The following is a 14363-nucleotide window of genomic DNA, read 5'->3' on the forward strand; positions in this document are numbered from 1 at the left end:
CCAATGCACCAGCCCCAAGCATCCAGTATCGTGCATCAAACCTGGACTGGCGACTCGTTTCATATATGATATTATACATGTTTCAATGCCGTTCTCCCAAATCATCCCACCCTCTCCCTCTCCCACAGGGTCCAAAAGACTGTTCTCTACATCAGTGTCTCTTTTGCTGTCTCGTATACAGGGTTATTGTTATCATCTTTCTAAATTCCATATATATGCATTAGTATACTGTATTGGTGTTTTTCTTTCTGGCTTACTTCACTCTGTATAATAGGCTCCAGTTTCATCCACCTCATTAGAACTGATTCAAATGTATTCTTCTTAATGGCTGAGTAACACTCCAGTAAATGCTGGAGAGGGTGTGGAGAAAAGGGAACCCTCTTACACTGTTGGTGGGAATGCAAACTAGTGCAGCCACTATGGAGAACAGTGTGGAGATTCCTTTAAAAACTGGAAATAGAACTGCCTATTTTTCATTTATCTTGAGTATTTACCTAAGAGTGGAATTGTTGGGTCATATGTTAACTTGATGTTTAGTATTTAAGACACTGACTAACTGGTTTCCAAACTGGCTGCTCCGTTTTACATTCCCATGGGCAGTATATGAGATTTCCAATTTCTTCACATCCTTGCCAAAGGTAATTGTCTTTCTGATTATAGCCATCCTAGTTAGTGTCAAGTGATATCTCAATGTGGTTTTCATTTATATTTCCCTAGTGATTAATGATGCTGAGCATCTTTCCACATGCTTATTGGACATTTCTATATTTTCTTTGAGGAAATGTTAGACCCTCTGACCATTTTTTTTTTTAATTAGGTTATTTATTTTCTGGTTATTGAGTCATGAGTATATATTCTGAATTAAATTCCTTTATTAAGATATAGGATTTGCTAATATCTTCTCTTATTCTGTGAATTGTTACCTTCACACTTTTTTTTAACCTTTATATTTTGAAACAATTTTCTGTGAGCTAATCAGTTCAGGAATGACAAAACAACAACTGCTACTTTTCTAAGTCTTACTTGAGCTAAAAAACAATTAGAATTAAAAAAACTTTTTTTAGATGTTGGCTACTCTTATCTAAATCAGAAAAAGAGGTTAAGAGTAAGGTGAAAATGGGAACTCATTTCTTCCAGAAATTTCTTGAAATATAAGTATGAACTGTAAGTAATTCCAATGAAAGAAAGTGAAGTCGCTCAGTTGTGTCCAACTCTTTGGGACCCCATGGACTGTAGCCTACCAGGCTCCTCTGTCCATGGGATTTTCCAGGCAAGAGTACTGGAGTGGGTTGCCATTTCCTTCTCCAGAGTATCTTCCCGACCCAGGGATCAAACCCGGGTCTCCCACATTGTAAGCAAGACGCTTTACCATCTAAGCCACCAGGGAAGTCAATTCCAATGAAACCAATTGTTAATTGATTTTCTTATGTAATTATTTCATTAATTAATTCAACTGTATAAGGCAATGTAAGAAACAAAGATAATTGATGATTCCTTCAAATAATATAGTTTAAATATTATTTTAAAATAAGGTATAAATAGTGATCATGAATTTTTGAGAGTGATTGATTCAATATTGAGTAATTACTATGTCTCAGGTATTATTAAGCTTGTGGGAAACAGAAACACTATGATGAACTATCTGGGTTTAACTAGCTCTCATTCTAATGTGGGTAAATCACATGTTTCACATGTTGTGTGTAAAACATTGCAGTATAATGTAATTCATAAAGAAACAAAGCACTGCAGTAGGGAAATGTGGGCAGTGTTACTTAGTGAGGTCAAAGAAGGTCCATGTAGAAGAAGCCTTATAAAAAGTGGGAAAGCTGCAAGCTCAACTAAAAGACAAACTCTATCTATGTATCTATCTATGTTCTATCATTTATCAAGGAAGGTTGGTATATGGGTGCACAGTCATCGATGAAAGACATCAGAAAACAGAAATATTCAATGTACAAGGCACAAAAAACAGAATTTTAAGATAATTTGTAAATTTTGAACCTGGAAGATTGAGAGGAAGCTTCTAGTAACTCCTACGAATAATAGGAAAAAATTTCTTTCTCCTCCTTTCACATCCTAGAAGTTTTATAAAAGCCATGAATTTTAAAATAAACCAAAATAAATTGTTTGAAAAGCCCTTTGTGTCACTTTCTTTCCCCCCTTTCTCCTTTATCAGGATCTTGAGATAGAATTCAGAACAGAACTGAGTGTCACAATTCTTCTCTGACTCTAGAGATTGCAGACTTTCTTCATGGCATCAGTGCTGATGCCATGAAGACAGACTTAAAATATCTCTTCTTGGCTTTGAATGTGAAGCAGAAGCCAAGTAAGAGCTGCTTCCCCAAGCCAGAACCAGACATCACACTTGTTCCCACATGCTTCCTCTTAACAAGACGATGACATCATTATCCACCGGATTCTCAACCACCATGCATTTTATTCTAGGGAAGATACAGAGAGTACGCAAGGGATAGGTTTTTTTTTTTTTTTTCATTTTGTTATCATTATCATTGTCTTACTAACTGGACACCTACTATAAACAGGGTATTTTGCCCGGCTTTGAATATTTCAATAGTAAAAGATACTGTTTCAATTTTTAAGAACTCTTTTGTTTTGAGAGAGGGACAAGTAGAGAAGTTTATTTTTCCCTATTCAATATTTTTTGGTTGTTATTTCTCTAAGAGCAACTAGACTCCCCATTTAAGAAACTCTGGCCATTAATTTTATTTCAAGTTTAGTTTAGAAGACACAATTATAGTTTAGATTTGTTTCAAATTTATATTCACAGCTTACATTTATCTAAATTTAATATCCACAGCTACTGAAATTGGAAATAAACAGAATTGGTATTGAGTAGAGACTTACAGTTTTTCTCTTCAAAATTTTCACGTTAGTAATATCATGCCTGTCACGCAATTCTTACCTTGAAGTCAAAAGTCCAAGTGCCTCCAAAGGGTGAGAGAATTTCCATCTTCTTAAAATGGTATGCATTTCTGAAACAGTTCTTTCATCCCATCCAGGGGCACTTCCCAAGACCAAAGGAAGGGAGCAGTTTTCATTGTTGCAGTAGAAGCGATAAAACCATAAGTATCTTCTCTTTTCCTCAGAGAGGCTGCAAAACCAGATTGGAAGTGATAATTTACTGGAGTTCGTGACACTAACACATGTTTGTTATGAACAGTCAGTGCAAAATATTAGGTCTAGTTCTTTGATTTTTAGTTTCTTTTGGAAAATAAGTCCTTTATCTTCTTGGGACAGTTTGATAGGTTATTTTATCAGATTATTTCCCACTAACTTTAATCTTTTATAGAAAAATTAAATAAAATGTATTTCAGTTTAGATAATTCACATGTATTTTTCCTTGCTCTTATCTTTGCCACTTTTTAAAAAATGTCATTCTGGTTAGCAAAGTTTCTGTCTCCTTTAAGGCAGACCAAGTTTATCAATTCTGCCACATGTACTACTTAGAACAAAGATTCTCAACCATTTACTTTCTTACTGTATTTGGAAATTAACTTAGACCCAAGTGGGCCTGTGGAGAAATGGCACATTTTAAAGATGATATTCCTTCATTTCGAAGCAAGTTTCATCAGAGGTCAGAAAACTTTTTGCTCTAAACTTCAGAAACAAAGATCTCATTTCATCCCTGGATTCTGGCTTTAAATTCTTAGAGTTTGCTGGAAGTTTGGAGTTAAAATGCCAGTGAATAGGACTTTCTCACATGCACAAGTGTGCCCCTCAGAAGATCTAGATCTGGGACAAGGGCCATTGATTCACTGACAGTTTACCATGTTTTGCCTACACTCCAAGAAAGGCATTCAAGACCACAGTTGAACTGAAGGACAGCATTTCTCACACGACAATGACAGCTTTTCAACACTGTCTCCTCCAAACTGACACTCTGTCGCTCAGCTTTCATTAACTAAAACTCCCAAGAAGGGATAGCAAGAATTATTAACAGATTTTAAATATCATTATATCTCTATAATATCTTCTGAAATCCTCTCCCTCTGCAAAATGAAAGAAACGAATTACAGAGGATGGTTTTGAGGTACATTTGGGCTCTTTTTCTCTTTTGTCACTACCTTCTTCACCAGAAACCCCCCAGAAGAAAAATATTCCATAATAAAATTATTACTATGCTACTAAAACTAATTATTTTGTTTTAACTGAATTCATTTTTCAATATTGAATAATGCCTTTTTCTCTTTTATTGAAGCATAATTTACATAAAAGAATGCATGGATTCAGTTAATTAAATTTTGACAAATGCACATATCAAGCATAATAAAATCCTCACTCTTTTCAAGATATAAAAGTTTCTTATGCTACCAGAGGCAAGCAGTAGTACGACTTCTTTCACTTTAGACAGATAATATCTACTTTCAAACTTCATATAAACAGAATCATGAATATTTTTTATTTATAGCTTCTTTCACTAAGTATATTTTTTTGAAATTATCCATACTGTTGAGTATATCAGTAGATTATTTCTTTCAGTTAATGAGTATTACTCCTTTATATGAACATACCACAATTTGCTTATCCTTTCTCCTATCTGATGGATACTGGGAGTGTTTCCTGTTTTGGAATGTTATGAATAAAGCTTTTGTGAACATTTGTGTGCGTGTATTTGTACAGGTGTATTTGCATTTCTCCTATGAAGTACCATGGAGGGAAATGACTTGGTTGTATGTCATGTGTTTACCTTTTGAAGAAACTGCTTTCTGAAGCAGTTGTTGCATTTTACATTATCAGGTGTAGGGTATGACAGAACCAATTGTATAGCATTCTTGCCATTCTTTAATTTTGCCCATTAAAAAATATTATCCATGTCACTGCAGTTTAATTAAAAGCATACTGATCATTTGAAAAAAAAATTACACTTTCTAACAGATTATAATTGTATTTTCATCACTAATTTTGGAACAACTAGAACTGTCATCTTAACAATAATGGTTATTCTAATCAATGGCGGGATATATCCTTCCATTTACTGAGGTTTTCTTTAATTTCTCTTAGCAAAGTTTTGCGTTTTTAAGTATGTGTGTGTTAGTCACTCAGTCATGTCTCATTCTTTGCAACCCCATGGACTCTAGCCCTTCAGGCTCCTCTGTCCATGGAATTCTCCAGGCAAGAATACTGAAGTGGGTTGTATTCCCTTCTGCAGGGGATAGAGATGTTGATATTGTATATCAACATTGATCAAATTTAGAAAAATGAAATTTATTTTCCCTTTTTTACTGGAATATAGTTGCATTTTGTACGTTAATCGCAAATGCTATGATCTTACATAATTACCCGTCTGAAAATAGAGCCAGTTTTATTTCTTTATGACTTTTACACATTTAAAACTTTTTTTTTTTCCTGCGATAGTACACTGGTTAGGACTGACAGTACAACACTGAAGAGGAATATTTAGGCAAGCATCTTTGTTCCCAACCTTAGGGGGAAAACATTTATTCGTGCATCCTTTAATATAATGCTAACTCTAGCTTTTCCTATAGATCCAGATTCAACTCCGGAGTTGAAGGTTGAGGAAGTTCCACTCTATTTCCAGTTTTGAGAGTTTTTATCATGAATTGGTGCTGAATCTTGTCAAATTTTTTCCCCCAAATATATCAAGATGGTATGATTTTCCTTATATATCTTTTTCTGTTCTTTTAATTTTAATCTAGCTGAATTCTTGTATTTAAAATATGCACCTGTAAACAACATAAAGTTGGATATTACTTTTGCAATGTAGGCTAACAATTTCTTCCTTTTAATTGGGGTTTTTATTTATATTTAATGGAATATTGATGTGATTCAGTTTAAATCAACCATGTTGCTATTAATTATTTTTGTCCAAATTATTTCTTTTGTTTCTTCTTTCTTTTGGATTTAAAAAAAACTTAATTTCTGTTATCTTTTTTCTTTTAAATGTACTCTTAAAATCTGGGGGTTATGGTTTCTTTCAAGATTATAATATTCTTCTTCAGCACATCATGGGTGTGTATGAGTGCTCAGCTGCTAAGTGGTGTCCAGCTCTTTGTGACCCTGTAGACTGTCAGTCAGTCAGTTCAGTTGCTCAGTCATGTCCGACTCTTGGCGACCCCATGAATCATAGCACACCAGGCCTCCCTATCCATCACCGACTCCAGGAGTTCACTCAAACTCATGTCCATTGAGTCAGAGATGCCATCCAGCCATTTCATCCTCTGTTGTCCCCTTCTCCTCCTGCCCCCAATCCCTCCCAGCATCAGGGTCTTTTCCAATGAGTCAACTCTCTGCATCAGGTGGCCAAAGTATTGGAGTTTCAGCTTCAGCATCAGTCCTTCCAATGAACACCCAGGACTGATCTCATTTAGGATGGACTGGTTGGATCTCCTTGCAGTCCAAGGAACTCTCAAGAGTCTTTTCCAACACCACAGTTCAAAAGCATCAATTCTTCGGTGCTCAGCTTTCTTCCCAGTCCAACTCTCACATCCATACATGACCATTGGAAAAACCATAGCCTTGACTAGACGGACCTTTATTGGCAAAGTAATATCTCTACTTTTCAATATACTATCTAGGTTGGTCATAACTTTCCTTCCAAGGAATAAGTGTCTTTTAATTTCATGGCTGCAATCACCATCTGCAGTGATTTTGGACTACAGTCTTTTCATTTATTCTATCTTTGGGATTTCCCAAGCCAGAATACTGGAGTGCATTGTCATTTGCTCCTCCAAGGGATACTCCTGACCCAGGGATCGAACCCGTCTCCTGCATTGGCAGGCAGATTCTTTACCACTGAGCCAGCCAACCACAGTTATTACACTGCTTTATGCATAAGAGCCTTAGCATACTATGCTTTTATTTTTCTATTTCTCATTCTTATTTTTTTATTTTTTCTCATTTTATTTTTATTTATTATATGCCCAGTTGTACATTATGATTATTTTTAGTTAAACATTTTTAAAAATAATTTAATAAACATGAAAAATGTATATCTTTACTATCTAGTTATTTCCCTTCATGGTACTTTTCATTTACTCCTGTAGATTTGAATGTCCATCTTTTTTCAGCCTAAAGTATTTTCTTTAAAATTTCTTACAGTACAGATGAGCTTATAATTAACTAACTCAGCTGTGTTTAGTTGAAATGTTTTAATTTTGCCTTAATTTTTGAAATGCAATTTTACTGGTTATAGAACTTTTAAGTTGATAGAGTTTCTTTTCTCCTTTCAAAATGTAAGGTAACTTATAATGTCTTTTGGTTTTCATAGTTTCTAATGAGAAATATGAAGTTAATGAGAAATCTGTAGAATTATAGTTCATCCCATGAATGTGATTTGTTGACTTTCTCTGAAGCCTTAGAAAAATTTTATATTTATCTTTAGTTTTCAGAAATTTGACTATGGTGTGCTAAGGTGATGTGTGTGTGTGTGTGTATGTGTTTGGAATTTGCTAAGTTTCTTATATCTGTAGGTGATTTTTTAAAACTTAAACTTGTAAAATTTTGGCTATTTTCTCTTTAAGAATTTTTTTTCTTCACTCTCTCTTCTCTCCTGTGTGTCCAATACATACATATTACATTGCTTGATAATTGTCCTATAGGTCACAAAGCTGTATCACTATTTTCAGGTTTTTTTCTTTCTGTTCTTCAACATGGATAATTTCTATTGCCCATTCTTTAAACTCACTGTTCTTTTTTTTTTTTTTTCATTATGCAATCTATTAAGCTTTTCCAGTGATTTTTTAAAATTTTAATACTGTGTTTTTCAGTTCTTAAATTTCCATTTTTCTACTTCATTTGTTCACCCATATGTATTTTTAAATTTAAACCCATAAATACCTTTATAACAGTTGTAAAATATTTGATGGAGGAGGAAATGGCAACCTACTCCATTGTACTTGCCTGGAGAATCCAATGGACAGAGAAGCCTGGCAAGCTATAGTCCATGGGGTTGCAAAGAGTTGGACACAACCGAAGCAACTTAGCACACATGCAAAATATCTGAAGCTGTTTCTATTAACTGCCTCCTTCAACCCTGGCCTATGGTTATGTATTCCTGACTCTTCCTATGTTTAGCAATTATTGGTTGTACACTAAACATTTAAAATCCTACATTGTTCAGAGTCTGCATTTTGCTGCATTTGAGTGCTGAATGTTTCCAATTTTTTTTTTTTTAGGAGGCAGTTTAATTACTAGTAGATCAGCTTAATCCTCTTGGGGTCTGTTTTTATGATGTGTTAGACTAGGCCAAGCACAGTCCTAAATCTTGAGCTAGAGCACATTTACTACTAATATGCATCTTTCTGATTTCTTTATTGAGTGCTGAGGTGTTCTGTGATCTTTCTGCATCATTACTGGTCAGAAAATTTATGTCTCCCAGCATTGTACAACCTCTAGAATCTACATTTATTTCATATCTCCCTGTAGCAGTTCTTTTGCTATAAAATCCCCATGTGCTCATGAGTGGCTCAGAACTCAGCTGAATATATAAGGGGACACCACTACATATTTCTGAAGCTCCTATTCTGTGGATATTCCTTTCTCTACTATTATTCTCTGGAAATTCTAGCTGCCTCAAAATTATTAAACTCTGTGATCTCTGCCTCATTTATTTATTTTTTAATCTCAGGAGGTAAGACCTGCCTGCTCTTCTTTAATTATAACTTCCAGAGCAATGATACAGAAAATGTCTCTGGGTCCAAAGGCCTTTTTACTCATGGGTTCACCTCAAGCCTTCTCTGCTCAATTTCTGAGAGCAGTTGCTTTATATGTATTTCTCTTGTATCATATTTCTTTAATTCAGGGGGACTAGTTTAGTAATATAATAGGTAACCTTCATGGCTAGAGGTGGAGGCATAATTTCTTTCAAAACATTTGTTTTTTACCTTATGTTCTGAGATTTTCCTTACATTAGATACTTTTCTTTAGAGGTCATCAAGAAGGTATTCTTCTTATTTTTACAAATGTTAGAGTACATTTTCACCAAACTTCATTGAGTCTGAACTTCTCAACTGCTTACATTTAACCAGTTTGAAAGAAGACAAGTATGTCACCAACTAAATCATAAAATGTGGTGTTTGGAAATTGACTTTAATCTGTTTCTAACATAAGTTTTATCACATTGAAGACTGTTCTCCATCTGTTTTCACAGTCCTGAATGAAACTGTACTCTACTGAGCATTAATAATTGTATTTGAGTGAGTAAAACAGAAAAATGTTGCTTATTTTATGTATAAGTTATTCACTTAAATAGAAAACTGAAGTATAAAACCAGCTAGAATTCACTGGGGCTAATTTAAAAATACAAACCTTTAATATTTAAAGGCAGTTTCTGTGCTTATTTATTTGTTGGTTTTGACATTTTTTGTTTGAACATATTTAAAATTTCAAAGGATAGCAACTTTTTATATTTTAAAAAATCTCTCATACAAATATATCAGTCTCTGATATGTGACATACTTGTTAAATGTAAAGTTTTATATTTTTGAATAAGAACTATCAAAACATGTTTCATCTAATTAAGATGGCAATAGTCTAGAATAATGATGGGTCATCAAAATATGTGTCATAAGGACTATGAGAATCCTTTAGGTCATTTTTATACCAAACTCTATGCCAAGGAACTTTATCCTTTATAACATTTATTTTACACATATTATTTATCAGGCACAATGTGGAACACTGGAAATGTAGTAATAAACAAGATAGGTTCCTGGTTCTCTTGGTTCTCACAAACAATTAAAAAAAAAAACACATCAGTGAACAATATGATACTAGACTGTGTTATGTGTGATAAAAAAGGTAATATGAGAGATTGTAAAGAAGGAAAAACCTCATTTGATAGGGTCATAAAAGAAGGTCTCTTTGAGAAGATCACAATTAAGTGAGGACCTATAGGTTGAGGGGCTTCCCTGGTGGCTCAGATGGTAAAGAATCTGCCTGCAATGCGGGAGATAGGGTTCGATCCCTGGGTCAGAAAGATCCCTTGGGGGAGGAAATGGCTACCTACTCCAGTGTTCTTGCCTGGAGAATCCCATGGACCTAGGAGCCTCGCGGGCTACAGTCCATGGGGTTGCGAAGAGTCAGACATGACTGAACAACTAGCATTTTAACACTTTCTAACACTAACTCACTACAAGATGAGATGATTCAGCCATGTGAAGAACTAAGGAGGAGTATTTCATGAAGAGGAAATCCCAAATAAGAAGACCCTGAGATGGGAGAAGGAATGGCACATGTGAAATATATGAAGTAAAGAGATGTCATTGGCTTGAAATGACTGAGGAAAAGAGTAGGATGTGTGGAAATTAGAGCTCAGGGTAGTAACAAGATTACCCCAAACTAGTTTTTCCAGTGGTCATGTATGGATGTGAGAGTTGTACTATAAAGAAAGCTGAGTGCCGAAGAATTGATGCTTTTGAACTGTTGTGTTGAAGAAGACTCTTGAGAGTCCCTTGGACTGCAAGGATATCCAAAGAGTCCATCCTAAAGGAGATCAGTCCTGGGTGTTCATTGGAAGGACTGATGTTGAAGCTGAAACTCCAATACTTTGGCCACCTGATACAAAGAGCTGACTCATTGAAAAAGACCCTGATGCTGGGAAAGATTGAGGGCAGGAGGAGAAGGAGAGAACAGAGGATGAGATGGTTGGATGGCATCACCGACTCGATGGACATGGGTTTTGGTGGACTCCGGGAGTTGGTGATGGACAGGGAGGCCTGGCGTGCTGCGGTTCATGGGGTCGCAAAGAGTTGGACACGACTGAGTGACTGAAATGAACTGAACTGAAATGCCTAATCACGTTCAACACCTCAGTCTGGAAGGTCTCAAACTAATCCCTCCTCCAGAAAATGACTCTAACATCTGCCCAGTTCAGCAATTTCAAACCTTAGACTCTTCAGTATCTTGATTATTTGGTTTCTCATTTGGCTTCACCCCTATTTACTATTAATCATCAAGTCATGCCTTTTTAACTCCCAGATATGCTCCAAATCCAGCCGTTACTGTCAATGTCCACAATGTCCACTGCCATTGCCCTTGTTCTAGTGACCACAACCTTCTGCCTAAAATATTACATCAGCTACTTTACTGTACTGCTCTCTTCCTCTTTTCAGTTTAGTTCAGTTGCTCAGTCATGTCTGACTCCTTGTGACCCCATGAACCACAGCACGCCAGGCCTCCCTGTCCATCACCAACTCCCAGAGTGCACTTAAACCCATGTCCATCGAGTCGGTGATGCCATCCAACCATCTCATCCTCTGTTCTCCCCTTCTCCTCCTGCCCTCAATCTTTCCCAGCATCAGGGTCTTTTCCAATGAGTCAGCTCTTCGTATCAGGTGACCAAAATATTGGAGTTTCAGCTTCAACATCAGTCCTTCCAGTGAACACTCAGGACTGATATCCTTTAGAATGGACTGGTTGGATCTCCTTGCAGTACAAAGGACTCTCAAGAATCTTCTCCAACACAACAGTTCAAAAGCATCAATTCTTCTGTGGTCAGCTTTCTTTATAGTCCAACTCTCATATCCATACATGACTACTGGGAAAACCATGGCCTTGACTAGACGGACCTTTGTTGACAAAGTAATGTCTTCCTCTCCTACTTCCTCTCTAAGCCATCCTTCAACTTATAGCCAAAAGGACCACTCAAAAAGATTATTCAGATCACATGACTACCCTGTTCAAAACCTTTAAATAATCTCTTATTCTTGGAATAAAATGTTTTATTATATTATATATCTCACACACATGAAGTGTTGCTTTCTTAGTTTTATGCTTTTCCATGTTGGTAATGAGAGCATCATAAACTGTGGCTTAGAGATTACCAAATATTAAGTACAAACAGTGAGTATACAGAATTAGTAATCTCTTATAATTCTTCCTGGGATATCTCTTTTCCAGAGAATTGGTGTTTGACAAAATTTAAGTACTTCTTTAGTTACCAATTTAGTGGTATAAAAAAATAAGCTATTTCTGTTTTTTTTAATATCATTATAATTAAATTTTACATCTTATGGTTTACCAAAACAGTTTTCTATCTAACTGAAGAACAATGGTTTATCACTGTTAAATGCTGATCTGTATCCTTCAGTCTCTGCTCTGTCATTCTGAACTGAATGTTTTCCAATCTTTTTATTTTTCCTTTGATCAAAGTTAAAGTTTCTAAGTGTTATAATAAAAAAAATCTTTAAAAAACCCCACAATTACTAACTTAGCTCCTAAGTATTAGTGGATCATCCAACAGATGTGATCGTAGGAAATGAGAGGATTTATGTGGGAAGGAAGGTTCACTCTTAACAGATATGAGTGCTTCTAGAATGACTGCTGGTATCATGAAATGCAGGCAAAATCCTCTCCCAAGAACTGGGTCACTTACAGTATGGGAGTCTGTTTCTGTGACAGTCTGGCAATATGTTTTAAACATTCTTTTGGTGGTTCTTCAAGATCACTTCCATTCTCTTCAGAATCAAGTTTCATATACTCCCACTCTGTAGCTGGAAAATCAATCTGAAATAACAAAAAGATGGTTTGCCATGTATCAAATGCCTGAAAAATGCATCATTAATTTAATGATCTCTATCTTAGATTTATAGAAAATAAAGCAAAGGGCAGGAAAATATCCTATGTTTCCTGTGATGTTTATTATTTAACAATAATTTTAGAAGAATCATTAGGGTTTGGACTTGGTGTTTAAATATACATGATATTTGGTAAATCCTCAATTATTTATATAAATGGTATATAAATTTGTAGTCTGTAACTTTATCTGCGAAAAAATAAGAAAATAATATTTATTAACTTTTCATAAAGTTAAATGCTACATTTTTATGTAATGCTGAAATAATACCTTTTCTGTATTTCATTATTAAATGTCTATAATTAAATGATGAAAATTATAAATTGTAATCACACTTCTTTCATGTAATCACTTGAGAAAATAAAAAGAGTAACTTTATGTTGGTCTCTACTACTTAACGGAGAAGGCAGTGGCACCCCACTCCAGTACTCTTGCCTGGAAAATCCCATGGATGGAGGAGCCTGGAAGGCTGCAGACCATGGGATCGCTGAGGGTTGGACATGACTGAGCGACTTCACTTTTACTTTTCACTTTCATGCATTGGAGAAGGAAATGGCAACCCACTCCAGTGATCTTGCCTGGAGAATCCCAGGGACGGGGGAGCCTGGTGGGCTGCCATCTATGGGGTCGCACAGAATTGGACAGAACTGAAGTGACTTAGCAGCAGCTACTACTTAAAATCTGTAAGTCTGTGAACCACTTTGTAGACATGACAGTGAACTCTTCTCTGGTAAAGATCTGTTTTGCAAGTATAAAACCAAACAATATTCTTGCTGTGGCTCTATAGTTCAGTTTTATAGACAAGGCTAGAATGCAGACCTTCTTTTTTCCTGGCTTAACATGCCTCCCACTAGACCACATTTAAGTGATACCCTGATTCTAGTAAATAACATTTGTCATTGTTGTTATTTAGTTGCTCAGGCATGTCTGATTCTTTTGTGACCCCATGAACTATAGCCCACTAGGCTTCTCTGTTCATGGGATTTCCTGGGTAAGAATACTGGAGTAGGTTGCTGTTTTCTTCTGCAGGGGATATTCCTGACCAGGGATCAAATCCACATCTCTGGCACTGGCAGGCAGATTCTTTACCACTGAGCCACCAGGGAAGCCCAGTAAATAAAACGGTAGTTATAAAAAAGTACAGTTTCCAAGTATGTAAATGAGATAAATATTTTCAGCCCCATATTATGCTTGGGAGGTTTCCCTGGTGGCTCAAATGGTAAAATAATTTGCCTTCACTGTGGGAGACCCAAGTTTGATCCCTGGGTCAGAAGACCCCTTTGCCTGGAGAATTCCATGGACAGAGAAGCTTGGCAGAATACAGTCCATGGGGTCATAGAGTTGGACATGACTAAGTGACTTTCACTTTTCATAGTACTTAAGAGTATCACTTTTTTTTTTCACTTTCATATCAGAAAATCTAAATAATTTATTTTTCTCTGCTGATCTATGTTAGATTGTGATCTCAGAGAAAATGGAATAAAATTATAAGGTAGACTGTGAGTTACAGTTTGAAATACAGTTTAATCTACTTGGGTTCTTATTTGAAAAGTCTTAGGAATTTTATTCTTTAATCTTTAAAATTTGTTGCAATATTTGTTTTTGGTATAATTTTTGTTATATCATTCATTATTTCAACACATCAAAGAAATATTATAGTAAATTTTGCCTCTTGACAGAAAGATTAATTTTGCCTCGAAAAGAAGTGCCTCCGGTATTAGTAGGTTACCCTTTACTCTTAATATATCCAGATATTTTAAACATAGAAAACAAAAATACTAGAAATAGTATTTAATAAGCTTATTCA

The 14363-nt window shown here is 35.5% G+C and overlaps 1 protein-coding gene across 14 annotated transcripts in view; it reads right to left on the bottom strand.

The window, feature by feature from the left end:
* The window catches only part of PIK3C2G (phosphatidylinositol-4-phosphate 3-kinase catalytic subunit type 2 gamma), a 651449-nt gene that overhangs the window by 313476 nt on the left and 323610 nt on the right, over positions 1–14363 (bottom strand). For all 14 annotated transcript variants that reach the window (XM_086401881.1, XM_086401878.1, XM_086401882.1 and 11 more), the window contains 2 exons: positions 12356–12486; positions 2924–3112 (listed from right to left, as the gene is read on the bottom strand). In XM_086401881.1, the coding sequence (XP_086258007.1) occupies positions 2924–3112; positions 12356–12486 (320 nt within the window). The remainder of the gene's footprint in view (positions 1–2923; positions 3113–12355; positions 12487–14363) is intronic.

Source organism: Bos grunniens, chromosome 5, assembly GCF_055505025.1.
Source record: "Bos grunniens cultivar Pamir isolate PY7600 chromosome 5, Bosgru_T2T1.0, whole genome shotgun sequence".
Lineage (NCBI taxonomy): Eukaryota > Metazoa > Chordata > Mammalia > Artiodactyla > Bovidae > Bos > Bos grunniens.